The sequence below is a fragment of the Oryza sativa genome, chromosome 9 (assembly GCF_034140825.1).
Source record: "Oryza sativa Japonica Group chromosome 9, ASM3414082v1".
Lineage (NCBI taxonomy): Eukaryota > Viridiplantae > Streptophyta > Magnoliopsida > Poales > Poaceae > Oryza > Oryza sativa.
Genome location: NC_089043.1, coordinates 25,120,784 through 25,147,161, shown reverse-complemented (window position 1 = coordinate 25,147,161; position 26,378 = coordinate 25,120,784). Strand labels below are relative to the sequence as shown.

At 44.9% G+C, this 26,378-nt stretch overlaps 1 protein-coding gene and 1 long non-coding RNA gene across 2 annotated transcripts; both read right to left on the bottom strand.

Moving 5' to 3' along the window:
• Positions 1-6,388: 6,388 nt before the first annotated feature.
• On the bottom strand, positions 6,389-7,003 carry LOC136351902 (uncharacterized). Its single transcript, XR_010735180.1, has 2 exons — positions 6,874-7,003; positions 6,389-6,761 (listed from the first exon to the last, which is right to left on the bottom strand). It is a non-coding gene; the product is annotated as an uncharacterized lncRNA (long non-coding RNA).
• Positions 7,004-11,578: 4,575 nt separating this feature from the next.
• LOC4347650 (cytochrome P450 78A9) lies at positions 11,579-13,879 on the bottom strand. The gene is made up of 2 exons (XM_015755190.3): positions 12,745-13,879; positions 11,579-12,658 (listed from the first exon to the last, which is right to left on the bottom strand). The coding sequence occupies exons 1-2, from the start codon at positions 13,783-13,785 to the stop codon at positions 12,038-12,040; spliced, it is 1,662 nt and encodes a 553-aa protein (XP_015610676.1). The 5' UTR covers positions 13,786-13,879; the 3' UTR covers positions 11,579-12,037.
• Positions 13,880-26,378: the final 12,499 nt, after the last annotated feature.

Below are 26,378 nucleotides of genomic sequence, written 5' to 3'. Positions count from 1 at the left end.
CCGTATGTCTCATGACCCTAAGGATAGAGGGTATGACTTATCCATAACCCTGACAATATTCTTGTCCAATCACCTTTATTCTCTCTCCTCATCCTCCTATCCCCTTGTTCTTTTTTTTATGTAGAACTAGTTTGTTGCATAAAAATGGTTTCTTCATCTTTTTTCCCTCTCTACTCATTAACTCTTTTGCCACCTTATTTTTTTCTTATGTGACAATATATTTAATGATGAGTAAATTGCACCCATGATGCATCAACTTAGCAGGTGGGTGCAATTTGGTGCAAGAACTTGAGAAATGAGCGTTCTAGTGCAACAACTTGGCAGATAAGTACAATTTAGTATAAGAACTTCATAAGTGATCGTATAAATACAACAACTTACAAGATATGTATGATTTTGATACAATAAGTTAAGAAGTTATTCAACAACTTAATTATTTGGAGCACATTTTTACACATATTAGATTTTTAAGTACTTATTTTGATAATATACTAGCGTGGGTTTGTATATAAGTATATTTATATTTTTATTCTAATAACTAATAACTGAAAGTCAATTAAACTGGATGTAGAAATTATTATATTTCGGTTGAGATTTGGGAAGGTGAAGAAAACAAAAATTCTTGAAGGTAATTGGATGTGCAGTATAATTCTTAAAGATTAAATTTAATATTGTAAGATAATATCTGTAGGATTGCTATGTAACAGCATATTGACATCGTGAAAAAAAAACTCACCTAGCATATGCTTAGCTAAGTTGATGCACCAAAATACTAAATTGTCAAGTTCTTTTACTAGAACACACCCACTTGTCAAGTTGTTGCACTCGAATGTTTAATTCTTAAGTTCTTGTACTATATCACAGCCACCCGCTAAATTGTTGTACTATGGGTGCAATTTACTCTTTAATGCTATAGAAATTAGCTCATGTGGAGGGTTGGGACCGTTCTAATTAATTACCCCCATTTCATGCAAACTTAATTTGCATGTATAGACAATAATACTGCACGTCAAATGAAGATGTCAGTGTTATGTGACGATCAGTTTGAAATTTCTGAATTTTTTTTATGTGATGATTAATATGGCATGGAGGGAGTATACTAGGGACATTTAAACACTAAAGTAGCTATATTTTTGGATGGTTGTGTACTTTGTAACCGCCTTTGTGTATATATTTGGCACTAAATTAAATTAGTTTCTGTCAAATTCTTATGGGACCTCTCCTGCGCTTCCGACAGAATCTTACTGTGAAATTAATTTCTACAAAAAAGAAAAATTGTTTGCTCCAAACAAACTCCTCACAGTGTAGCTGACCTCACTCGATTACATTGCACTGTCAGAAGGTTGCACTTGTGACTTGACAGAATACTAGTGTCCGAGCTCCAAACACCAAACGGATAGGCTTGTCGACGATGCTTTCCACTGAAATGATCGGAGGATTAGATACATGATAGAAAAGAAAAAGAAATGAAACCGATAGGAACGCCCGTGTAAAACAGAATATTGAAAAACACAATAATTCTATATAAATATGTATTTGAATGGAACATATGAAAAATTAAGAATTTTAGAGGATTTTATGCTGCTAATGTTGTGCGAACGTTGTACTAACTTTTTCAATAAAATTAATGGTCAAACATTATGCGAAAAGTTAAGGGATGAAAAGAAAATCAAGAGCTCTGAGTGAATTCTTCTTTTCCTCTGGAATAGACAGGGAAGGAAACTTTCTTTATGCTTTCCTTCGATTTTCCTTTGTGCCATTAATTACGTTGATCCAAACGATGTTACAGTGGTTAAATACATAGGAAAGCAAATCCTTGGTTTTCTTTGCTTTTGCTCCAATTCAAAATTGGCCTAAATGTGAGAACTTCTACCGCTAATCTTACACCATACAATTCAAAATTTATACTTTGGATAAATTGGAAAACTTCTGAAATTTTGAACTCGATAAGTGACCAATTTACGCCAGTGAAATTTCAGTTTAAAAATACACTGTAACTGTTTGTTTTTAGTGCTGCATTTTCAGTGGCAAGTGTGTACTGCATGCACTGAACATAGTACAGGAAAGCGTGTGTGTGTGACACTCGATGGCTCGACATGGACGTCGAGACCTAATAACGATAGCAACAGCTTCAAGAGTTTTCCTAGCTTTTCTTTACTTTCAGAGAAAAGTGTGCTGTCTCGCGTTTGCTGTTTCTGAGTGTTGTGTTTATATCTGCCCTTTTTTAGTGACTATTAGAATATGATTACACAACTTGCTTTTTATGCAGGTCTTTTTTTTCTCGTAGTTGATAGTGTTGAGATTATAGACATATAATGATTTAATCTATTCCATAAATAAATCATGACATTACAGATGAAAACTAGTATGAACGCATCATTAGATCTACACATGTAAACTACACAGTATAACATGAATAGATCAAATATGCGCAACATATTGAACACGTACCGAGGTGACGGAAAGACCGGCTGCTTGGTCGAAACTTTTCGCAAGTGTCTACGAAGGCACGAAACACGCGAGCGAAGAGGAAGGCGAGCCGTCGCGAACGAACAGGGAGCAGTCGCGCGAAGCGCTTCCCAAAAACCTTATTACCGCCTTCTCCCGGTGCAGAACGTCGAAGGCAGAGGTTCCGGAGACCTGCTCTCCCGATCGCCGGTGCACGCCGGCGAGCGGGATGGAGTAGTCTACGAGCGACGGCGCAGTACAGAGTAGGAAGCAAACCCTAGATTGATTTTTTTGTATGTTGCGTGAAGACGGCAGGTCGGTTTATATAGAGAAGGGTCGCTTGATCAGGGCGCCCGCACAATCTCTACTGCGCGTAACCGAACCGGATAAGTCGCGCGTAACTTATCCGGACTCCACGCCGTTTGCACGCACCGGATCTTTCGGAACGTTTCCAAAACAAAAACGAATCCGAATTTGCAACGAAACAAAACTGCAAAAGGAGGCTGCATCTGCGCAAGGGTGAGGAGCCAATTTTTCGGACCATTCGACGCGTACGTCGTGCACGCGCGCCGCCTGCCCTGCCCTGCCAGGCGAGGCGAGCGAGCGCGCGCGTGTGTTTCCCCTCTTCTCTCCACCACACATGCTTCAAGCGACTAGGAGGGCATCCTCCCTTTTAAGGAGGTCCCCCTCTCCTAGAATAAGCAAGGTAGTACTAAACTCCACATGCATGCCATCCCATGAGGTGGGCTTTTGTGATTTTCCAAAGAATTAATCTTCGAGTGGGCTAAGGCCCATTCATTAATTCCAACAATCCCCCACCAAATCTCAAAATCCCACTGAGATTTGCCTTTTCCAATGTATTGTTTATATACCAGCGGTTCGATGGAGACCAATTAAGGTTGAACATCCACCTAGAACTCCAAGCTACACTTACTCACAACTTGAACAATGGACTACGCCTTGAATTGCAAGTCTTGTGCAAGCAAGTTTCACTCAAAGTCTTATCTGGTACTAGACCGTCTGTAGACTACCCCTCGGGTGGAGCGTATAAGTCATACTCCTAGGTCTTTAGTAAGCTTCCTAGAAGATTCACCCAAAATCTTCATAGACTGCGACCAACAGTCAAGCTCACAAAGGTGAGTTCTTTCAAGAATGCTCTGCAGGACAACATCTTTGCTAATTAAAGCCAACAGAACTCATTAAGGCATAGCCAACCTGCCTTGCAGCTCACGAGAGTATATGCATCTTCACTTGGAGAGGGTATATATATTGGTACTCTCCTCTAGTTTATTAATGGTTTGTTCTTCCCAGGATCTAATTCACGGGATCTCCGATCACATAGACTGGGTTACCACCATAGTATAACTCACATGGGTCTCAAACCCATCTCCTTCGATGCATTGTCTATCACATTTCGTGATAGTCCCTTCGTGAAGGGATCTGCCAGGTTTCTCGCTGTTTGGATGTAATCCAACGTTATAACTCCGGAGTTTCTTAATTTCCTGACAGACTTCAATCGTCTTTTCACATGTCTAGACGATTTCATATTATCCTTAGAATTATTCACTTTGACAATTACCGTTTGATTGTCACAGTTCATAAGGATAGCCGGCACCGGTTTTTCAACAACAGGCAGATCCATTAATAGATCACGCAGCCATTCTGCCTCAACAGTAGCAGTATCCAGTGCCGTTAGCTCTGCTTCCATGGTTGACCTCGTCAAAATTGTCTGTTTGCAAGACCTCCATGAAACAGCACCACCACCCAGTGTGAAAACATATCCACTAGTGGCTTTGATCTCATCCACATCAGAGATCCAGTTAGAATCACTATAACCCTCCAGTACCGCAGGATACCCAGTATAGTGAAGCCCCAATTCCACAGTACCTTTCAGATAGCGCATTACTCGCTCAAGCGCACGCCAGTGATCATCTCCCGGATTAGAGGTAAATCGGCTCAACTTGCTCACAGCAAAGGAGATATCAGGCCTAGTTGCACTAGCCAGGTACATCAACGAGCCAATGATTTGGGAGTATTCCAGTTGATTCCTAGCAATTCTCTTGTTCTTGCGAAGCAACAAGCTAGGATCATAAGGTGTTGGAGAAGGCTTACTATCAATGTAGCCAAAGCGATTCAAGATCTTCTCCACATAATGGGACTGCAAGAGTGTAATCCCATTCTCACCTCTAATTAGCTTAATGTTTAAGATAACATCAGCTACTCCCAAATCTTTCATATCAAAATTTTGAGACAAGAATGATTTAACCTCATTTATCACCTCAAGGTTTGTCCCAAATATCAGTATGTCGTCAACATACAAGCACAAAATAACTCCCTCACCCCCACCATGGCGATAGTACACACATTTATCTGCCTCATTGACTGCAAAGCCTGCAGATGTCAATGTTTTGTCAAATTTCTCATGCCATTGCTTAGGAACTTGTTTCAGACCATACAAAGACTTCAACAATTTGCACACTTTGCCTTCTTGACCTTCAACTACAAACCCATCAGGTTGATCCATATAGATCTCCTCATCCAGCTCTCCATTAAGAAAAGCTGTCTTAACGTCCATTTGATGAACGAGAAGACCATGTGAGGCTGCTAGGGAAAGTAGCACACGAATTGTGGTCAATCTAGCAACAGGTGAGTAAGTGTCAAAGAAATCTTCGCCTTCTTTCTGAGTATAGCCCTTAGCAACAAGCCGAGCCTTGTACTTTTCAATAGTACCGTCAGGCCTAAGCTTCTTCTTGAACACCCACTTGCACCCCACAGGTTTACACCCATAGGGTCGCTCTGTCACCTCCCAAGTCCCGTTAGCGATAATGGAATCCATTTCACTACGGACAGCCTCCTTCCAGTAGTCTGCATCAGGAGATGCATATGCTTCTGAAATTGACTTAGGAGTGTCATCCACGAGGTACACAGTGAAATCATCACCAAAAGACTTAGCCGTCCTTTGTCTCTTACTCCTTCGAGGAGCTTCACTGACATCCTCCTCAGAGACAAGTTCATGTGTATGTTCAGTTTGTTCTGGTGGTGTGATTGAACTGGGAATTATTTCAGAGGGTTGGTTCGAACCACTATGTGTATCCTTCATTGGGAAAAAGCTCTCAAAGAAGGTAGCATCACGAGACTCCATAATTGTACCAACATGCATGTCCGGTACCTCGGATTTAACTATTAAAAATCTATAGGCAATGCTATGATGAGCATATCCCAGAAAAACACAGTCCACAGTCTTAGGTCCAAGTTTGCGCTTCTTCGTTATTGGTACATTGACTTTCGCCAAGCACCCCCATGTGCGCAAATAAGAAAGTGATGGTTTTCTACCAATCCATATCTCATATGGTGTTTTGTCCTTATTTCTGTTAGGAACTCTGTTTAACACATGATTTGAGGTCAACAATGCCTCCCCCCCACCATGCCTTAGGCAGTCCCGCGGTGTCCAACATGGCATTCACCAAGTCAGTCAGTGTGCGGTTCTTCCTTTCAGCAATCCCATTAGACTCGGGAGAATAGGGAGGCGTCCTCTCATGTATGATGCCATGTTCCTCACAGAATAAGTCAAACTCGTTCGAGAAAAACTCTCCACCACGATTAGACCTAAGCCTTTTTATCTTTCTGTCAAGTTGATTTTCAACTTCTGCCTTATAAATTTTAAAATAGTCTAGAGCCTCGTCTTTCGTTTTCAACAAGTACACATAGCAAAATCTAGTAGCATCATCAATCAATGTCATGAAATATCGTTTTCCACCCTTCGTCAACACCCCATTCATTTCACAAAGATCTGAATGTAGGAGTTCTAGTGGTGCCAAGTTTCTCTCCTCGGCAGCCTTGTGAGGCTTGCGAGGTTGCTTCGATTGCACACAACTATGGCACTTAGAACCTTTGACAATGGAAAACTTAGGAATTAAACACATGCTGGAAAGCCGAGACATCAAGCCAAAATTAATATGACATAAACGTGAATGCCAAACATTAGCCTCATCATCCACACTGCCACAAATATGGTTCACAGACTTATTGCAGAAATCAGAAAGGGAAAAGCGGAACAGGCCTCCGCACTCATAACCTTTACCAATAAAATATCCATGTTTAGACACGACTACTTTATTAGACTCAAAAACCAACTTAAATCCGTCTCTAGTCAGACGGGAGCCACTAACAAGATTCCTGTCGATAGAAGGGACATGCTGCACGTTCTTCAGCTGCACGATCTTTCCCGAAGTAAACTTCAGATCTACCGTGCCAACACCATGAACAGAAGCATGTGACCCATTCCCCATTAGGACGGTGGAACCCCGTGCGACCTGATAAGAAGAAAACAATGAGATGTCAGCACAAACATGTACATTGGCCCCAGTATCAACCCACCAATTAGTAGATTGATTAACTGAAAAAACAGTAGGTAAATTACCATACCCGCTTCCATCTCCAGTGTTGCCAATGGTCACATTAGCAGACTTAGAAGTCTGCCCTGCAGGTGCCTTCATCCCCTTGCGCTGTGGACACTTCCTAGCCAGATGACCAACTTGGCCACACACAAAGCAAGTCCTCTCATCCTGATTAGGATTGTTGTTGTTCTTCTTCTGCTTCTTGAAGTTGGTGGTCTGCTGAGCTTTGTATTTCCCCTTGCTCTTGTTCTGGGCCTTGTGCACAACATTGGCACTGGACTGCCCACCATCGCCCTTAGACGCGGCATCTTTTTCCCGAGCTTTCTCCTCAACATCAAGAGACGCAATCAACCCCTCAACGGAGTATTCCTGTCTCTTGTGTTTGAGTGCAGTACCGAAACTCCTCCAAGATGGAGGTAGTTTTGCAATAATGCACCCGGCCACAAATTTGTCGGGTAAGACACACTTAAGGAGTTCGAGTTCCTTAGCCATGGTTTGTATCTCATGAGCCTGTTCGACTACAGAACGGTTGTCAGCCATTTTGTAGTCATGAAACTGCTCCATGATATACAGATCATTGCTAGCATCAGTAGCACCGAATTTAGTATTCAGTGCATCCCACAACTCCTTAGCGTCGGTCATATGCATATACACCTCGACCAGACGATCGCCAAGAACGCTAAGAATGCATCCCACAAAGAGAGTAGTGGCTTCCTCGAATTGCTTCTGCTGTTCAGCAGTAAGAACTCCTTCAGGTTTGCCAGTACTCACCCAGAAGCATTTCATAGCTGTCAACCACAGAGTGACCCTGATCTGCCATCTCTTAAAATGCACACCGGTGAATTTATCCGGTCTCAGTGCATCGGCAAAACCAGCCATAGTAAAATCACAGTGCCTATAATAAGGTTTTTGGATTGTTGAGATTATAGACATATAATGATTTAATCTATTCCATAAATAAATCATGACATTACAGATGAAAACTAGCATGAACGCATCATTAGATCTACACATGTAAACTACACAGTATAACATGAACAGATTAAATATGCGCAACATATTGAACACGTACCGAGGTGACGGAAAGACCGGCTGCTTGGTCGAAACTTTTCGCAAGTGTCTACGAAGGCACGAAACACGCGAGCGAAGAGGAAGGCGAGCCGTCGCGAACGAACAGGGAGCAGTCGCGCGAAGCGCTTCCCAAAAACCTTATTGCTGCCTTCTCCCGGTGCAGAACGTCGAAGGCAGAGGTTCCGGAGACCTGCTCTCCCGATCGCCGGTGCACGCCGGCGAGCGGGATGGAGTAGTCTACGAGCGACGGCGCAGTACAGAGTAGGAAGCAAACCCTAGATTGATTTTTTTGTATGTTGCGTGAAGACGGCAGGTCGGTTTATATAGAGAAGGGTCGCTTGATCAGGGCGCCCGCACGATCTCTATTGCGCGTAACCGAACCGGATAAGTCGCGCGTAACTTATCCGGACTCCACGCCGTTTGCACGCACCGGATCTTTCGGAACGTTTCCAAAACAAAAACGAATCCGAATTTGCAACAAAACAAAACTGCAAAAGGAGGCTGCATCTGCGCAAGGGTGAGGAGCCAATTTTTCGGACCATTCGACGCGTACGTCGTGCACGCGCGCCGCCTGCCCTGCCCTGCCAGGCGAGGCGAGCGAGCGCGCGCGTGTGTTTCCCCTCTTCTCTCCACCACACATGCTTCAAGCGACTAGGAGGGCATCCTCCCTTTTAAGGAGGTCCCCCTCTCCTAGAATAAGCAAGGTGGTACTAAACTCCACATGCATGCCATCCCATGAGGTGGGCTTTTGTGATTTTCCAAAGAATTAATCTTCGAGTGGGCTAAGGCCCATTCATTAATTCCAACAGATAGACCAAACCGTATGTTTAACAAATGGTTCTGTTCATAAAGAGAGCTGCTAGAGCATGGGATATCGTCCGAACAGGATACTTTATGAAGGTTGACGTAGTTCCATGTATCCGCTCCTACTCGTAGTCTAGCATAATCCTACCCTCACTCCACGCACTCACGCCCCGCACCTTGAGCCAACAGCGGCTACGTTGGCAATTAGGGATGCAAGTGGGGCGGGCAAGTGGGTTTTTTAGCCCGCTTATCTTACTTTTAGTTCATTTTTTCTTCTAAATTTTGTAATATCGTGTGAGAAATAAACTAGCAAGCGGGTTTTTATGCGGGTAGCGGAACTACCCACTTGCATCCCTATTGGCAATGACGCTCGTCACGACAACAATAACAGGGAGCAAGGGTTGAGCCAAGGGGAAGGGAGAAGAGGAGAGGAGGTGCTAGTGACAGTCTGATAGACTTGATACCCCGTAGGTATCAGCTGTGATACCATAGGTACCAGATAAGGATAATGCACCGCAACTGCACAAAATACCGGCAAGGAGCACGATGGGCTCACCACCATGTTGTTGTGAATCGAAACTCCAAGTCCAACAACTTTATTGGCCTCTCCCTTGCATCACCATCGACAATGCGCTGATTGGCATCTTTCTCGATGTCATTCCTTCTTCCTGGTCGCCCCCTTTCGCCATGGAAGCCAGATTAGATGGATGCCGTTATGCCTCAAAGTATGAACTGGAGGAGGCCACGAGAATGATGCTGGCAACCGCCCTTGTTATTGACGTGCACTCGGCCGGATCCAGTAGGTGGGAAGGGTCTAGCCTATAATCTGGCTTCATTGGCCTGCTCCACCATCGCTAAGCATTTCTACGAAGTAGTTGTCTACGGCTAGAAGGAGGAGCATAGGAGGAGGAGGGGAAAATACAGGAGGGGGCGGAGGAGGATGGAGCGAGGGAAGAGGAAAGGATAAGTATCTCATTAATTTATCTTGCACAAACACCGTCCTGTAGATTTTCTTATTCATAAAAGGTCTAAAGATAATAATAACCCTTTGGAGATGGTTTATAGTAGTATTAGAATTAATTTCGACTTCATCTTTCCTAATCCATATATCGTATTTATTTCTATCTGTACTACCATCTCAACTACTTATAATAAAATATATGTTTCTTTACTAGTAATAAAACTCACAATTGAATGATTGAGATCACTTCTGCTGGTGATAATACTGCAGTGAAATAATACTCCCTCTGTCCCATAATATAAGTGATTTTGAGTTTTTGCTTACACCGTTTGACCACTTATTTTATTCAAAAAATTTTAGAATTATTTTTTTTGACTTACTTTATTATCCAAAGTACTTTAAGCACAACTTTTTATTTTTTATATTTGCATAAATTTTTTGAATAAGATGAGTGGTCAAACAGTGCAAGTAAAAATTCAAAATCCTTATATTATGGGACGGAGGGAGGAGTACAGACCATCGTAAGGTGCTCTATCCTTTGTTGTGAAGCCATGTTGTTCCTGCGTGATCATGATGCATCTTTTGGGCAAAATCGAAACAGCTGCATACTAATGATGATATATATGTAAATTGTGTAGCTTAGCTGGGGGCCTGCATAAATCAATCTGAGTCGTTCTAAGCTACACAATCAATCAGTCCGGCTGCTTAACTGTCTAATCTGACCACAAACTTGGACTGAGATACAGCAAGTGGACACAGATCGTCTGACAACAGCAAAATTGCTGCACTATGATTGATTTGGTGAGTTTAATCTCTGTTCTAAAAGCTTGAGCAATCCCTTTCCAGAATTAATTATGGATTTATGGGTCTGTGACTCAGTCGATCAGAACCTCTGCGTATACATTATACACTTGCTGAAAGCCTAAAACCCTTCTAATCAGAGTTGTTAAAGAATCCTGAGCATGCACTAGGTGCTCTCTCATCAATAATATGCTGTACTTATCATGTGATTTTCCTACCAATTAATAGTGCTTCCTGTCTTGGTGATGTAGTAGCATGCATGATGCATGAGTGAAAAGTAAACTGACTTGAGTAATTGGTTGCAACAATTTTAACTACTGCTGCATAGCAAAAACTACATATCATATGCTTGACATGATCCTTATCTGTTCCTGTGTAACATTTGGCCATTTCAACCCCACATTTCAGTGACAAATAAACACTGACTGCTATATTAAGGATTATGGATAGACTGCGATTGCGCGGCAATTCGATCGGCTGGATTTTATCATGAAAGAAACCAAAAATGAAGCAAAGACAGTGATACATTCTGCCGATCGACTTAAACTGAACCTCCTACTAGAAAACATCATGCGTCGGATTCACAGATCGGTTTCTACCCAAGATGCCAGTTTCAGTTTTGTAGCTTAGCGCCTCAACTTGTGCCTCGAGAGAAAAGCGACCCGCTAGTGAACTTGGCAACTTTCGGCAGTGAAATTGGGAGATAAGAGAGGCACGCGCTTGGGTAGGAATGGATGCCAAGTTGTTGTCCTCAGATTTCATGGCAGGTAGCGCGGTTACAAGAAGCTATCTGCCAAGAGCCCCAAACGGTTGCCATCTTCAGAGAAAGAAGCTGGGAATAATTCAGAGTTCAGACCAGTTGTAATAAGTGGCTGGTTAGCTAGTTTACAGTCTGAACTCTGAAGGAATAAAATCTAGTGTTCAGGTCTTCAGGATATGCTTGGATCTAGTCATGCTTCAGATTGTCGGATGCTTTTGTTAACTCCTGAATTTTATGGTTGAGATGTTTTGTCAGGGATTGTTCTTGGTCCTTCCTTTGTGAGCCAAATCAGTTACAGTTCAGCTTAGCATTGCAAGGAAATGGAGATTTCGAGTCTTGGCAGTAAAATAGATGTACAATTCCATACCATTGAGACTAATTTACAGAGCAAGCCGAGGGTAATATTTAGCAAGAGAACAGTACAAAACAAAAATATCACACTCAGTCACCTCATTTCGCCAGCATACACACCCTTGTGGCCTTTGTGCCGGTGCAGGCTGACCAGGCGTCCAAAAAGCATCAGCACTTCACATCCTATATATGTAGTGGCAGGAGCATCTAAAGCATATGCTACAACTACTCCCTCCGTCCAAAAAAAACTCAGCCTAGAAGGGAATATGACCCCTCCTAACATAACGAATCTGGACTAAGCGTCGTTAGTCAGTCCAGATTCGTTGTCTTAGAAGGGGTCACATCCCCTCCTATGTTGAGTTTTTTTTAGGACGGAGGGAGTACAAGGCACCATCAAGTAGTCTTTGTAAGGAGCATCTCTGATGACGTAGCTTGGACACGTCATCACACCACACGCCGAGGCCACGCTGTCACCGCCAGCGGGGTGGCCATCTCGCACGACAGCCTTAGCACCTCCGACAAGTCGACGCCGTGTGCCGGGTCGGGCGAGGGGAGGAGGGCGAACTCGTGCAACAGCGTGGCAAGCCAGAATGCCACCGTGGCCATGGCGAGGCTCTTCCCGGGGCAGCTCCGCCGACCCGATCCGAACGGCGCGAGCCTGAGATCCGAACCCATTACACTGAACTCCGCCGCCTTCCCGATGAACCGCTCGGGCCGAAACTCCATCGGCTCGGCCCACACGTCGGGGTCGTGTGCTATGGCCCACATGTTCACCATCGCGGTGGTGCCAGCGGGGATCAGGTACCCGTCCACGTGTACGTCCGACGTGGCCAGGCGGGCCCATGAGAGGAGTGGGCCCGGTGGGTGCAGCCTCAGCGTCTCCTTGATGACGGCGTGGAGGTAGACGAGTGAGGCCGTGTCGGACTCGGTCACGTCCCGGTCCAGCCCAACCACCCGGCCCAGCTCGTCGTGCACCCGAGCCTGCACGTCCTGCTGCAGCACGAGCCGGGCTAAGACCCACTCGATCAGCACGGCCACCGTGTCCGTCCCGCGAAACACCATCTCCTGCACACGTATCAGAAAACCGATGAGAAAACATGCAGAGGTAGTCGCCGGCGAGAAAGGTTGGGTTCTTCGGTGACGTGACGCACCCAGAGAACGGCGACCATGTCGGAGTCGGCGAGCTTGTCGCTGCCCTGCAGGGAGAGCAAGACGTCGGTGAAGTCGATGGCGGCTGCGACGGGAGCAGATGAGCGATGCTCGTCGATGATGCGGGTGACGAAGCGGTTGACGCGGGGGACGAGGCGGGAGCAGCGGGCGCGGGTGCTCTGCAGGTCGAAGCGGGCGAGCCATGGGAGGTGGTCGGACCAGTTGAGCTGGCCGAGCAGGTCGTAGCCTTCGTCGACGAGGGCCCTCAGCTCCCGGACCTCGTCGCTCTCCTTGCCGGGGTCCAGCTGCAGCTCGTACCGCCGGCCGAACACCGACCACATCACGTTGTGGAGCGACGCGCGGCGCAGGACGCGGCGGACCTCGACGGCGGCGCCGGCGGCGGAATCGCCGCTCCGGCTCCGCTGCTGCAGCTTGATGGCGCGGACCATCTGGCGCGCGATGACCGCGCGCTGGGGCGCGGACGCCGCGACCTGCCACGGGGAGAAGAGGTGCGTGGACGCCACCCGCCGCAGCGCGCGCCAGTACGCGCCGTGGGGCGCGAACCCGATGGCGCGGTGGAACAGCAGCCCGTACGCGGACTCCTTCACGGGGCGGTCGGCGAACGCCGCGCCGTGCAGGATCTCCCTCGCCACGTCCGGGTGCGCCGCCACGACCACCCGCGTCTCCCCGAGCGACAGCGCCATCAGCCGCCCCGCCCCCGCCGCCTCCGCCGCCGCGGCGAGCTTCCGGTGCGCCAGCCCGGTCATGAGCCACATGCTGCCGATCACCGGCAGCCCCCTCAGCCCAGGAACAGCCGCCACACCGCACGGCGACCCCCGACGCCGCCGCCGCGTCCACCACCACCTCCCCCACGCCGGCCCTCCGGGGAAGGACCAGTGCAGCAGACATGTAACCAGACCAGCGACGGCGCAAACCACGACGAACCCAAGAAGCCGGTGAGGCTGGCCGTCGCCATCGCCGGAGCATTTAGCCGCCAAGGAGAGGTAGAGCAGCCAGCTGCCAGTGTCCTCCGGAGTCGCCATGACTATTGTTGACTCGACTGTCTAGAGACGTACGACTCTCGTTCGTTAGCTCAACGCTTCGGCTTGACACAGGCGGAATGACGGACGAGGCGCCGGCTTTTATAGGCGCGGGAAAGTCGTCAACGGCGCGCGACGCGAGCGACGGTATACAGTTTAACGCACTTCTACGAGTAGTAGTACTACTAGCTGTTTTCATTTCAACGGCGATTCGGCAGATGAAAAGACGAGATATTTTGGGTGGCGAACTGGGCATAATAGTAGTACTATTATAGGCAGTGACACGTAAAGCAGTAGAAGAGTAGAATTCACGTAGAGGATTCTCAACCGGACGAATTGGCGAGATGCATGGCACAAGCTGGTGAAAGTTTTGAGGGGGTGAAACGGCGCGCGCGAGAGTGGGGGGGCACGCGTAAGGACGGGGGAGAGAGGGAAGCGGCGGTGACACGTACACGAACGGTGGTGGTAGGGGTGCGGGAGAAGGGGCAGGGGGGCGAGGCGGCGTGGGGTGCACGTGATTACCATGCACGGATGCGCCGGTTGGCAGCGAGGCGTGCGCGCCCATGCAGGTGCAGAGGCTAGCGTCGCGTCGGCCTGTGTAATTGTCTACGATCGGAATACTAGGTAGGCGCGGAGCATGGTGCTCGCGCCGCGGGGCGCGGCTGGTCGGCTCGGCGCGCGCTCGCCCACAGCTAGCCCGGCCACGCGCCGTCGCTGCGTCGCTCACGCGGGGCTCGTGCGCGTGCGGGCGTGGGCGCGCGCATGATGCTGCTCACCAACCAATGCAACGGCATCGGCGGATCGACCTCTTCCTCCGTATCCCTTGTTTAATTTGTCGCTCGTTCGATCGTGTGCTTCATGAAGTCCTCTGGCAAATGCCGCAACGGCGCTGTTTGAAGAGTTTTGAGATTTTTAAAAGCAGCTAGTAGTAGTATTTGGGGTCTGTTTGGCATAGCTCTAGCTCCAGCTCCACCCCTTCCGGAGCTGGAGCTCAGCTAAACAGTTTCAGCTTCACCAAAACTAGGAGTGGAATTGGGTGGAGCTCTCACAAAATATACTGGAGTTGTGGAGCTGGGTTTATGCAGCTCCATAACTCCATTCCAGACTCAACTCCTGGAGTTATATTTAGTAGTTGGAGCTGTATCAAACATGCCCTTGGTACAGCTCCAACTCCTAAATTTAGCTCAGAAATTGGATTTGGAGTGGAGTTGGAGAACACCCTAAACACAACTCCACATTTCTACTTTATTTTGTGAGAACGCTTCACCCAGCTTCACTCCTATTTTAGGTGGAGCTAGAACTGTTTGGCTGAGCTCTAAAACTCGAGTTGGAGCCGTGCCAAACATACCCTAGGGCCTTGTAGAGCTCCAACTTCTAAATAACTACAGGAGTTGGGTCTCGAGTGAAGTTGTTGAGCTGTCTAAACCTAGCTCCACCTCTCTAGTTCATTTTGTGAGAGAACTCCACCCAGTTCCGCTCCCATTTTAGGTGGAGCTAAAACTGTTTGATTGAACTCCAGCTTCAGGAGAGATCACTACTAGAAAAATCATTTTTTTCAGGCAACCAAAAATCATTTTCGCAGGCTCCCGTCACCCATATATAAATTTTCGCAGGTGGCCTAGTCACCCGCCTGCGAAAATCCTCTGGACAAACAATGCCGCCACCGCCGCCCTCCCCTGGCCGGATCCGGGAGGGGAGGGGAGCCGCGCCGCCGCCGCCCAACGTCGTGGAGGGGAGGGGGAAGGGGAGGGTGCGTGTAATGTCCCGCCTCTCCCAGGCTGGGGCCGCTTACATCTGGCAGCCTTCATAGGTCATAGACTACCCTCACAAACCAACACAAGTCTTTTCTGCGCACTCTCAGGAAGAATTTCCCGATCGGTCACCCATCCTGAAATTGCTCCAAGCCAAACACGCTTAACCTTAGAGTTCTTTCGAGATGGGCTTCCGAAAAAGAAGTTGCAACTTGTTGATATGAGTATTCTATTAATACTATCAAGCCCTAGGGCGGGATGTTACATCCTCACCCTCTTAAGACACCGACGTCCTCGTCGGTCAACCCCAGGCTAGGAACGTCCCCTCTTGACTACGTCAGTGCATCCAGTGCCAGCGCATGTGCCATACTGTGTGACCACTCCGGGTCCACACCAGCCATGCGCCCTATGCCTGCGCAACTGCGACACACGCGCCCGTGTAACCGCGAGAGTCGGCTCTGATACCACTTGTAACGTACGTCCGTGCATCCAGTGCCAGCGCATGTGCCATGCTGTGTGACCACTCTGAGTCCACACCAGCCATGCGCCCTATGCCTGCGCAACTGCGACACACGCGCCCGTGTAACCATGAGAGTCGGCTCTGATACCACTTGTAACGTACGTCCGTGCATCCAGTGCCAGCGCATGTGCCATGCTGTATGACCACTCCGAGTCCACACCAGCCATGAGCCCCATGCCTGTGCAACTGCGACACACGCGCCTGTGTAACCGCGAGAGTCGGCTCTGATACCACTTGTAACGTCCCGCCTCTTCCAGGTCGGGTCCGCTTACATCTATCAGCTTTCATAGGTCATAAACTACCCTCACAAACCAACACAAGTTCAAAGTTCTTTCGAGATCGGCTTCCGGAAAAGAAGTTGTAACTTGTTGATATGAATATTCTATTAATTCTATTAAGCCCTAGGCCGGGATATTACAACGCGGGAGAGGAATGAGGGAGAATGAGGACTTTGAAAAAAAATAGGCCCTATAGGTTGGCTCTATTTATATTCCAAGTCTATTTTCGCAGGCGGACAACGAGCTTCACCCCGGTTTGTATTTCTGTAGGCGGCTATTTGGCTCCGAGGGTCATGTCCGCCTGCGAAAATAAATACCTAACGTCGGTAAAAGTGTTTTTTTTCTAGTAGAGGATGGAGGTGGAGCTGGAGCTGGAATTGTGCCAAACAGGAATTAGAGGATTCATTGTTAAGAGATGAGTAGTTAGCGGGTGAGAAGTTTTTCCGTTTCTAGTTTTTAGTTCAATTTTTAAATACTATAGCTATTGATTTTCGAAATCCATAGGAAAATCCAGGTTGTCTGAGGAGCTGAAGATTGTGAAAGTCTACGCAAGTTCTTCCGTGTGCATAGCTGCAGCTAGACATCTTCAGATAATGATCAGATATACGGATCAGGTTATCAGGGCAGGGGCAGGGAGTCCCAGCTGATGCAACATAATGTCATTCTATATATTAGTACCGCGTCACGCATTTAGCGACACCATTAAACAAACTTTGTGATTACTCCTACTAAATAAATATCGAATGGCTAGAAATGTCACCAACTCACCATGCCAAATATCACTACAGTGATGGGAGACATATATCCATTCCATGAGGATATTCCCTTGTTTTGTACTTATCACTTTAAAAGTGATAAAAATTAAAATATTAACAAGATAGACTTCACAAATATGTAAATTTAAATTTAACTTAGACAATTATAAAAAAATAATAAATATCGTTGCGAATGGTACGCACTGTTCACATTCAAATTTATTGTTTTTTTATTTCTATTTGTATATATTGATTTTAAATTGGTACGTTTGTGACATGAAATATCTTATATTAATATATCATGTCATTTTTTTTAAAAAAAATTAATAACAATTTAGGTGCATATAGCGAAGTGAGTGTAACTCAACTGGGTAGGTTTCTTGTTGTGGAACTAGCTCATCTGGTTTAAATTATAGATTTGACATGGCTGCTCGCGTTGATAGCTAATTATTCTTTCCGTGGTAGGCAACGTACCCATCGATAGTGAGGCGTCCGTGTCGACTTTATCAATGAAGGCCCTCATAGGTTCATAGGGTGAATGTGCGCGCATTGTAAGTATTTGTGTTTATACTATGTTTCTAAAAAATATTAAATGCATGTAAAAATAAGAGGATATTGCATTAAGGTATGAAAAAAGTTTCCTCAAATAATGCAAGGTTGATGCATAAAACAACTCGATCCAAGTCAGGTACTTAAGTGTGCACCTATCATGCATGTCCGTCCCATGGATACGAACATATGCAAGTTATTTACTCCCTCCGTCCCATAATATAAGGTATTTTGCGTTTCTGTTTGCACTGTTTGACCATTCGTCTTATTCAAAAAATTTAGGAATTATTATTTATTTTTTTTGATTTACTTTATTATCTAAAATACTTTAAGCATAACTTTTCGTTTTTTATATTTGCACAAATTTCTTGAATAAGACGAGTGATCAAACATTGTAAGAAAAATTTAAAATCTCTTATATTATGGGATGGAGGGAGTAGTAAATACTAAGATTAACACACACTAGTAGTCCAATTTTAAATTTGTTTAGATTACCCCCTCGAGGATATGATTGCCTAAATGGATGAATTTCTGTTCATTAGGATCAGTTCCCTACGAATATTTATATTATTCTACAAAATTTGAACTAAAAAGAATACTGGGGGGTCAGTATCGTCTTGCCTTTGGGATGAAAGGCAAGGTTCGCCGTTGTTCCATCCAGACCATCCGTACTTCAATGAACGGTAGCATGGTTTAGCACCTCAAAGATGATTAACAGCTAATTAATTAATATAATATAATAATTTCTATATATTAGTCCAATTAATTAACAAGATCGGTTCTGTCTATTAATTTTCTTATGATAAAATACTCTTGTACAATAAAGACAGATTAGTTTTTTCAAAATAAATGTTTATTTTTTGGGAGGATTTTAGCATTAGAATTGCTAGATGTTTCATACGGACGTGGCATAATTATTTTACTACTGTATAAATAAAGGATTTTTCTTGTCCTGAGATTGTTTGCTTCTTGATTTTATCTTATTTTTTGAGTTGGTTCCAAAAGGCAAGGCAGGTATTAGTTGTATTTGATTTACCGCTGGAGATCATTTCCTTGATTTTTTTTTAAGAGAGAACAACTCTATTAGTTAATTAGCTGCTAATTAGTCACTAAAAGGGTGCTAACTGCTAAACTATGGAACCGTTGATTGACGTATGGATGTCCTGGATGGAACCAACGGCAAACTTTGCCTTTGGTCCCAAATGCAGAGGATACGAACCCGGGGAGGGGGAATTGCAGTCGCGTGTTAATTAGATTATTGTTGCATACATATATGGTTCAGGAAAATTATACGTCACATTTTGTACTAGTACCAAATTAAGAATAATAGTAGAGATCAACATGCTTTGTCGCTGGACTTGTTTTAATTAGCTCATGATTTCGATCGTAAGGGTGACGAGTTTGTGAGGCAAGCACTCAGCACTGTCATAACATTCTTCTGCTGCTTTTGTGTGATATCTTTTCAGTTATGGTGCAGCATGAACAGAACAGGCAAAGTGCCCAGCAAGGTAATTATCAGATCGTTATGTGGTCAGTGGTATTCGCAGCTTCATTAATTCTTGGAAAGATAGAACTTTCAAGTACACATATAGTATCACACACCAAACAGCTGGGACAAATAGGGGGTTACTCAGGCTGTAGTCAGGCATTCATTTCTACTCCGTTTTTACCAGTTCTTGGCTTCTTGCAATCGATCGATCGACAATACATGCGAGTATGTGACGCAGTGACATGCTCTCAGACAAGAGCTGCTTCAACCAATATAGATAATATCTGATCTGTTGCTAGCTAGATTCTGTTAGTCTCCTGTGGACGCCAAAGGCTTGCTTTGTTACTATACTAATTAGTATGTATAGCTGATTAGTTAATTTCCCTATGCACCCCTAATTGTACCATTATGTCCATTTCTTAAAAACACATGAAAATGACTCGTGGCAAGTCAACTAGGTGACTCACTTACTCAATAACATAATGTGCTCTTGCCTGACTACATGTTTAACTGAAATAATTAAGCAACGTTCTTCAGTTATATGTGGTCAAGAGAGGGACATGCAAAATACAGAACAGGTTTCGCGAAAAAAAAAATGCAGAACGGGTGAACAACACCTCCAAGGCTTGTGGATATGGATGGACCAACTCTATTTTAATCTGAAGAGGAGTGACTAAATCAAGATTCTTCCTTAGATATGCTCTTTCCGTTCCTGCCATCTTGTTGTGGCAATCTTGCTTGATCGACACTGATTGCTTCCATTGCAGGAAAACATCCATGTTTACCATAAACAAATCAGGTGTTAAGCTATAAACTAGAATCAATTATTGCATCGATGAGCTGTGAGTGGCTAATCTTGTATGGTACAGTAAGTTTGATCTGAAAATTCTGCATTCTCTGTCTATGTCAAGCACAAGTTAGTTTTCATCATTGTATATTATTCTAGCTCGAGGGATGAGAGCATGATTAAATATATCTGAAGTTCTGAATCCTACTAGTGCATACGAGGGACGAAAAGAACAGTGCGGTTTTTTAAGACGCTTACAATTAGATAAGTGTTTGAGTCCTTATCGATTCCTATTGTTTTTTCTTTGCGTTCTACTCACAACGCATCAATATTTTACGAGCATATATAATATAGCGACTGTTTTGTTCATATTAGCAAGAAACAGCAACCAATATTGGATGACAGCATGAGTGATGCCTTCCTCAAAAGAAACTAAAAGGAGCATGAGTGATGATGATCCATCAGCTGATTAATTCCGGGGAGTAAGTTAATTAAGTTTTTTGATTTGGATCATCAGCTCTCTCTTTTCACATACCTGGCAAATCCTGATGCTAACCTTGTATTGTACTCCTTCCATCCACAAATAATATAACCATTTCTAGGTTATCTACCAGAGGTTAAGATCTATTACAAGAAAAGATTTTGTAACTCCTCATTAAATAACACTACACATAATTTTCATAAATTTCACATCATCATGAAACTAGTACTACTAGACACTACTATTTCAATGCAAGCATCACTATTCCATACTTAAATTTAATGCTACTTATCTCACATGATGTCTTGGATGTTGTGTAGAAATCATGTCTCATGCAAGACATGGTTTATTTCTCTTTCCTTATTTATTCACTTGCCATATCATTTTTCATTCTAGGTGACAGTTTATTTAATGATATGGACACCATCCTAGTCATTGGATTGAGAATGGTAGGTCATTCCCAACACATGACACTAGACATAGTTTCCATAAACTCCACATCATCAAGAAACTAGTGCTAGACACTACTCTTCCAATGCAAACACAACTATTCCATACTTTAATTTAATGCTACTTATTCCACATGATGTCTTAGATGTTGTGTAGAAACCATGTCTCATGCAAGACATGGTTTCCTTCTCTTTCCTCATTTATTCACTTGCCATATCATTTTTCATTTTAGATGGCAACTTATTTAATACTATAGATACCATCCTAGTCATTGGGTTAGGCTCATCAACTGTGCAGTGGGACCACCCCTACTAATCAAGCTCGTACTCGCTCCATCCGGACCTCCAGCATTTAAAATTTACATATTTGCTACATATCATTCGATAAAAATTTAGAAATAAAATCTTATAGATTTTGGACCATCCGATCCGCACTAAATTTTTGTGGCTAAGCTTTTTATCCTCCGACTTTAGTGAGCTCCCCCTCTTTCCGGCCCCGACGATATTTCCCAACTCTGACAGAGGAGACATAGATTAGGGTTTGGGTTTAAGATTAGGTTGGGTAGGAGCGTTGGGAGATGGGGAAGAGGAAGGATTTCCTTGGGGTTCAGAGGGATCGCCATAGACAGCAGAGGACCTATGATGGGTGGTGGACACGGGCCAACGACGTTGGAGCCATGGGGGTTGGCAGTGGGCAGTGGGCCGGCGTTGAAGACGGGGGCAAACAACGAGACTGTAGAGGAGGCAACGACTGGTGATGAAGGATCCGGCGGCTAGAGACGGGTAAGACCTTGGGTGGGGGCACCATAGCTTTGCGAAAGAGAAGGGGGGAGGCCGGCCGGAGAGAGAGGACTTGGTATTGTTAACCAATTCCGACCATCCGATGAGACCGGGCTGCAGCCGGCGCAGGAGGAGTGTGCATGCGCATGTGCAAGCGGGACTGAGGAAGGGAAGGAGAAAGAAAAGGTTTTGGCTATGTTGCACAAATCTTAAAGTGATCCAATAGTTCAAAATTTACAACATTTGAGGGGGTTTTTCATGTCAAAAGTCATATAGGCAGTTCCTAAAATTTATACCAAAATATAACTTCTCTATCTACTTATGTTCTTAACAAATCATAACTTTTTCATTTAGTTCCACCTAGGAAGTGATCTAGGATTGGTCCATGGTCAGGGCTAGCCTATAAAAGAGTTAAGGGCATGTTTGGATCCTACCCTAACAATTTATTACTAGTGCCAAAATCTAGGCAAATTTTAGCACTACTAATATTTCGTTAAGGTAAAGTTATATGGTTCTTGTTTCGATTGGGATCAATATGAAGCCAAATTTTGGTATCGTAGTGAAAAACTTCTATAATTTGGCCAAATAAAACATGGGCACTACCAATTGGTTGTGCTCAATCCAAACACATGTACTATTTAAGTTGCCAAAAAATTGGTAAGGCACATTAGCCTATGCATAATGATTACATGGTGAAAATATATCCACATAATTAATTAGCCTATGCATAATGATTACATGGTGAAAATATATCCATCATAATTAATGGGCAGTCTTCGGGCCATGGCCCGAGTGATCTGAGGTGTGAGTCTGCCCCTAATTATACATATTTTAAAAATATCTTTGTACAATCTAAAAACGGATTTGCTATCCTACTGTCGACAGTTTTCACCACAGTTTTCAGGGGTGAAAACTGTCAAATTTTAAACCGTCCGATATGCTTAGCTTTGAGCTTTGTGCTGTGGAGGAAAAAATGAAAAAAAAAACCACACGCTCACGGCAAGAATTGAACCCGAGACCTGCAGCAAACTTTAAACCGTCCGATATGCTTTGAGCTTTGTGCTGTGGTGGAAAAAATGGAAAAAAAAAACCACACGCTCACTACAAGAATTGAACCCGAGACCTACAGACTACATGCTCATTGAAATAACCAATCGCTCCATCAAATTCTTCCAAGTTACATTTGAGTCACAGATAGCTTATATTGTAGTTACATGGTACTCCTACAACTACATTGTAATTGTAATTATATAGTAGTTGCAGTTGAAAGTTTTTCATTCAAAAAACTATCGAATATTATATAACTACTTCCAAAAATCTTTATGTTTTAATATGGAGGTATAGTAATTATAACTAATTCTTTTGAGTGGCTTTGGTAATTTTGGACGCTGGAATTAATACGTGGATATGGTAATTCTTGATGCCGATCACTGTGATCCGCCGTCCGGCACTGGTGGAGAAATATTTTTTACTCCCGGTTTAGAACCCTCGGTTTTTCAACCGGGACTACGAATCCAGGTAGTCCCGGTTGGAGTAAAGAGGGGTAATCTTTAGTCCCTGAAGAGGGGTAGCGGCAATCCCTTGAGGTCTTTTTTTTTCATTGTTGATTTGCTAATGGCTAGAGTTAATCCCTATATTTTTCCCAAATCGAGTGGGATGCATATCCCAAATCAACATCCTAAATATTAAGTTACTCATACACACAGATCAAATACATCACAAATCCTACACACATATCAAATACATCATAAATCCTAAAAAACTACACATAAATTAAATACATCACAGATTATACATGTCAGATCCATGCGATGCAATGAATCACAAAATCTAAAAAAATATACATATAGTGAAACACAAATTATATATAAAAAAACAAACGAGCCGGCCACCGCTCGCAGCCTGCCGCCATCCTACCCCGCGCGGCCGCGCTGCCACCGCCCGCCGCCGGCCGGCTGATGGAAGAGGGAGTAGAGGGGAGGAGGAGGAAGGGCCGGCTTATGGGAGGGAGGAGAGGGGAGGAGGAGAAGAGGAAGGGGGGAGGAAGAGGGGGGAGGGGAGGAGGAAGGGGATTGGATCGAGAAGAGGAAGAGATGGGATGATCCAATCTTATCTAAATATCTGTCTGGGACTTAACCGATCAGATGTGGGAGAGAAATATTTACTCCCGGTTGATAACTCCAACCGGAACTAAAGATCAATCTTTAGTCCCGGACTAAAGTGGTAATCTACTAAAGATCCTCGGCCCCTGACATACATCTGACAGGGGATGAACCGGACTAAAAATCATCTTTAGTCCCGGTTTTTAATGGAACCAGTATTATTGTGGAATTTGGTCTAGCGACCAAAGATGGTTTCTCCACTAGTGCGGGGCTCCGGGTGCAAGTAAAGATCGAGGTGATTTTGCATTATTATTGGCGCCCGGCGGAGCACGCGAGTGGCCGGTTTGTTCCAGATATTGTGCCGCAGCGCAGGCCGCAGCCGCACGTGTAGCCACGAGCGAATGCGATGCAGAGGCCGGCGAGGGTAGCTATAGCTGGCTGATTCGCCGGCTGTGGCACGGTGGATCTTATCAGATCCAACCCCGGGGCCCCGCCATGAACGCCACACGGGTCAAGCTACTTGTGTCTGACGAGATGCCTACCTCTACGCATATACCCCTGCCTCCGATCCGGCGATCGATCGATCACCAGCACGGTGGCCAAGTGGACGTACGAGGCGGACGCCGCCGACGACGACGGCGATCCACTAGCAGCGCGCATATGCATGTACCGATCGCCGGGCCCGTACGCGGTACGAACTTATTCCGGTTTTTTGTGTACGTACTGATCGATGATGCAATGGGCGGCACGGGTAAGGGTGGTACAAAGCTAGCTAGCAACCGTGAGCGGAGGTGCACGGCGAATATCGCAGCCGATTGGGCGGCGGGTCAGTGCCCGGAACGCTGGGTGCGCCGGCGAGGGGAGAGAGAGATCGAAGCATCTCTCATCTCATCGCATCGCATCGAATCGCGGTATAAAGGTGGCGCCGCGGGTGGGTGCGGGTGACGGCCGGTGGTTTGGACTGACGGCGATCTGCGCTATAGCTAGCTATCGTCTCGATCGGCCAGCCAGCTGATTGCCGGACAGATCTCGATCGAGAAGCGAATATCTTTGCAAATTTGTTACCTTGCTGATGTTCTTTTCCTTGCTAAAATCGTCGGAATATAATCGTAGTTAATCCAATGCGCGCAAGCCCCTTTCGCTCGCCGGCCGGCCACTCGGACAAAGCGGCGACAGGGAGCCGGCTGGCCGGCCTTGTCGTTCTTGTGCTCAGCTAGCTAGCTGTTTAAGGGCTTATTTCGAGAGCTCAAGATTCTGAGGAGTAACTGGCGGCGTTGATAGTTAGTTTCTAATTTTTTTTAAAAAAAAACTAGGTTTTCCAATTTTTTGTTTAGTAGTTAGAAGCTCTTAAATAAGTCCTAAGTGTAAATGCACAACTAGCTCGCCAACAGCTGAGATATCGAGCTAGTACCTAGTTGCATGCCCTGATGCCCATGCCACGGCGTAACGTTAACGTACGTGTCGTCGGTACATGGTAGTTTTCATGGGATCTTTTTGTACGTTTTTGCTAGCTAGTTAGCTAGCTGCAGGGACCATGCACGTAAGCAATCACACGGCGATCTCTCGATCGGTCGACTGATCGATCGATTAGCTAGCTTAATAATTAGCTTGGACGATCGGTTTGCGAGTCGGCGTCCTCAACTTTGGCCAGCTCTTGCTGATGACATGACCTGTATGGTACACGACGTACGGCGTCGTCCCAAAACTCGCAGCCCAATTGTTTGATTGTTAGCTTATAAGCCACAATCAAATTAGTTTTATGTGTGTTCTAAAACTTAATTGAGCTGGTTTTTTGAATTTCTTTTCTTAACGATGGTTTATTTTTCACCATCCACTTTTAACTCATCAAGAACACAAATAAAGCTTTATTTATTCTATTGTTTTGTTTATTTTCCTATGAGTCATCAGCTGTTGACCAAACGATGAGACTGTTGTCACTGACGTGGCAGTGGCACAACACGTATACCGGCAGGGGAGGGCAGGGTACGCAACGTACGGTACGTTGCACCGGTCGCATGCACCATGCATGCACATCGATCGAGTCAGCTGATCACTCACACTGCGGACTCACCCTGCAGCTAGCGGCCATGAGATCAGATTGGATGGATATGATGGAGACGGGCCTCCAAACAAAGCAAGTTAAGCTATCTAGCTAGCTAGCGACCGAGTGACGACGCTTATCTCGTTATCTCGTTTGTTTGTCATATGTAACACGTATGAATACCGACGAGGAAGCGTATGTGCACTGTACATGGACTGGTTATCAACCTATGATTTGATGATGGTGGGACACGCACCAACCAATCAATCTCCATTTTTACCTTTGCATGGCTAATAATATTTCCAACTTTTGTATGTAATAGGGATACAAGCGGGACGGGCAAATAGGTTTTTTTAGCCCGCTTCTTCTAGTTTATTTTTTTCTTCTAAATTTTATACTACTATATGGGAAATGAACTAGCAAGCGGGTTTTTATACGGATAGCGGGACTACCCACTTGCATCCCTAAATTTTAGTACTTTTCTCATAATGTAAGTTTATATGAATATGTGCAATGCTAGAAAGTTCATTATGGAACGGAGGAAGTAGCATATAGCAAGAAAAGAAAAAGAAAAAGAAAAAGAAAAACTTCCGATGCTTCTCGGCCTAGGACAG

Excerpts from the sequence above, each read along its gene's own strand:
- LOC4347650 (XM_015755190.3), bottom strand. The coding sequence starts at position 13,785 with ATGGCGACTCCGGAGGACACTGGCAGCTGGCTGCTCTACCTCTCCTTG. Across the intron at positions 12,659-12,744 it reads ACATGGTCGCCGTTCTCTGG|GAGATGGTGTTTCGCGGGAC; the intron begins GTGCGTCACGTC and ends ATACGTGTGCAG.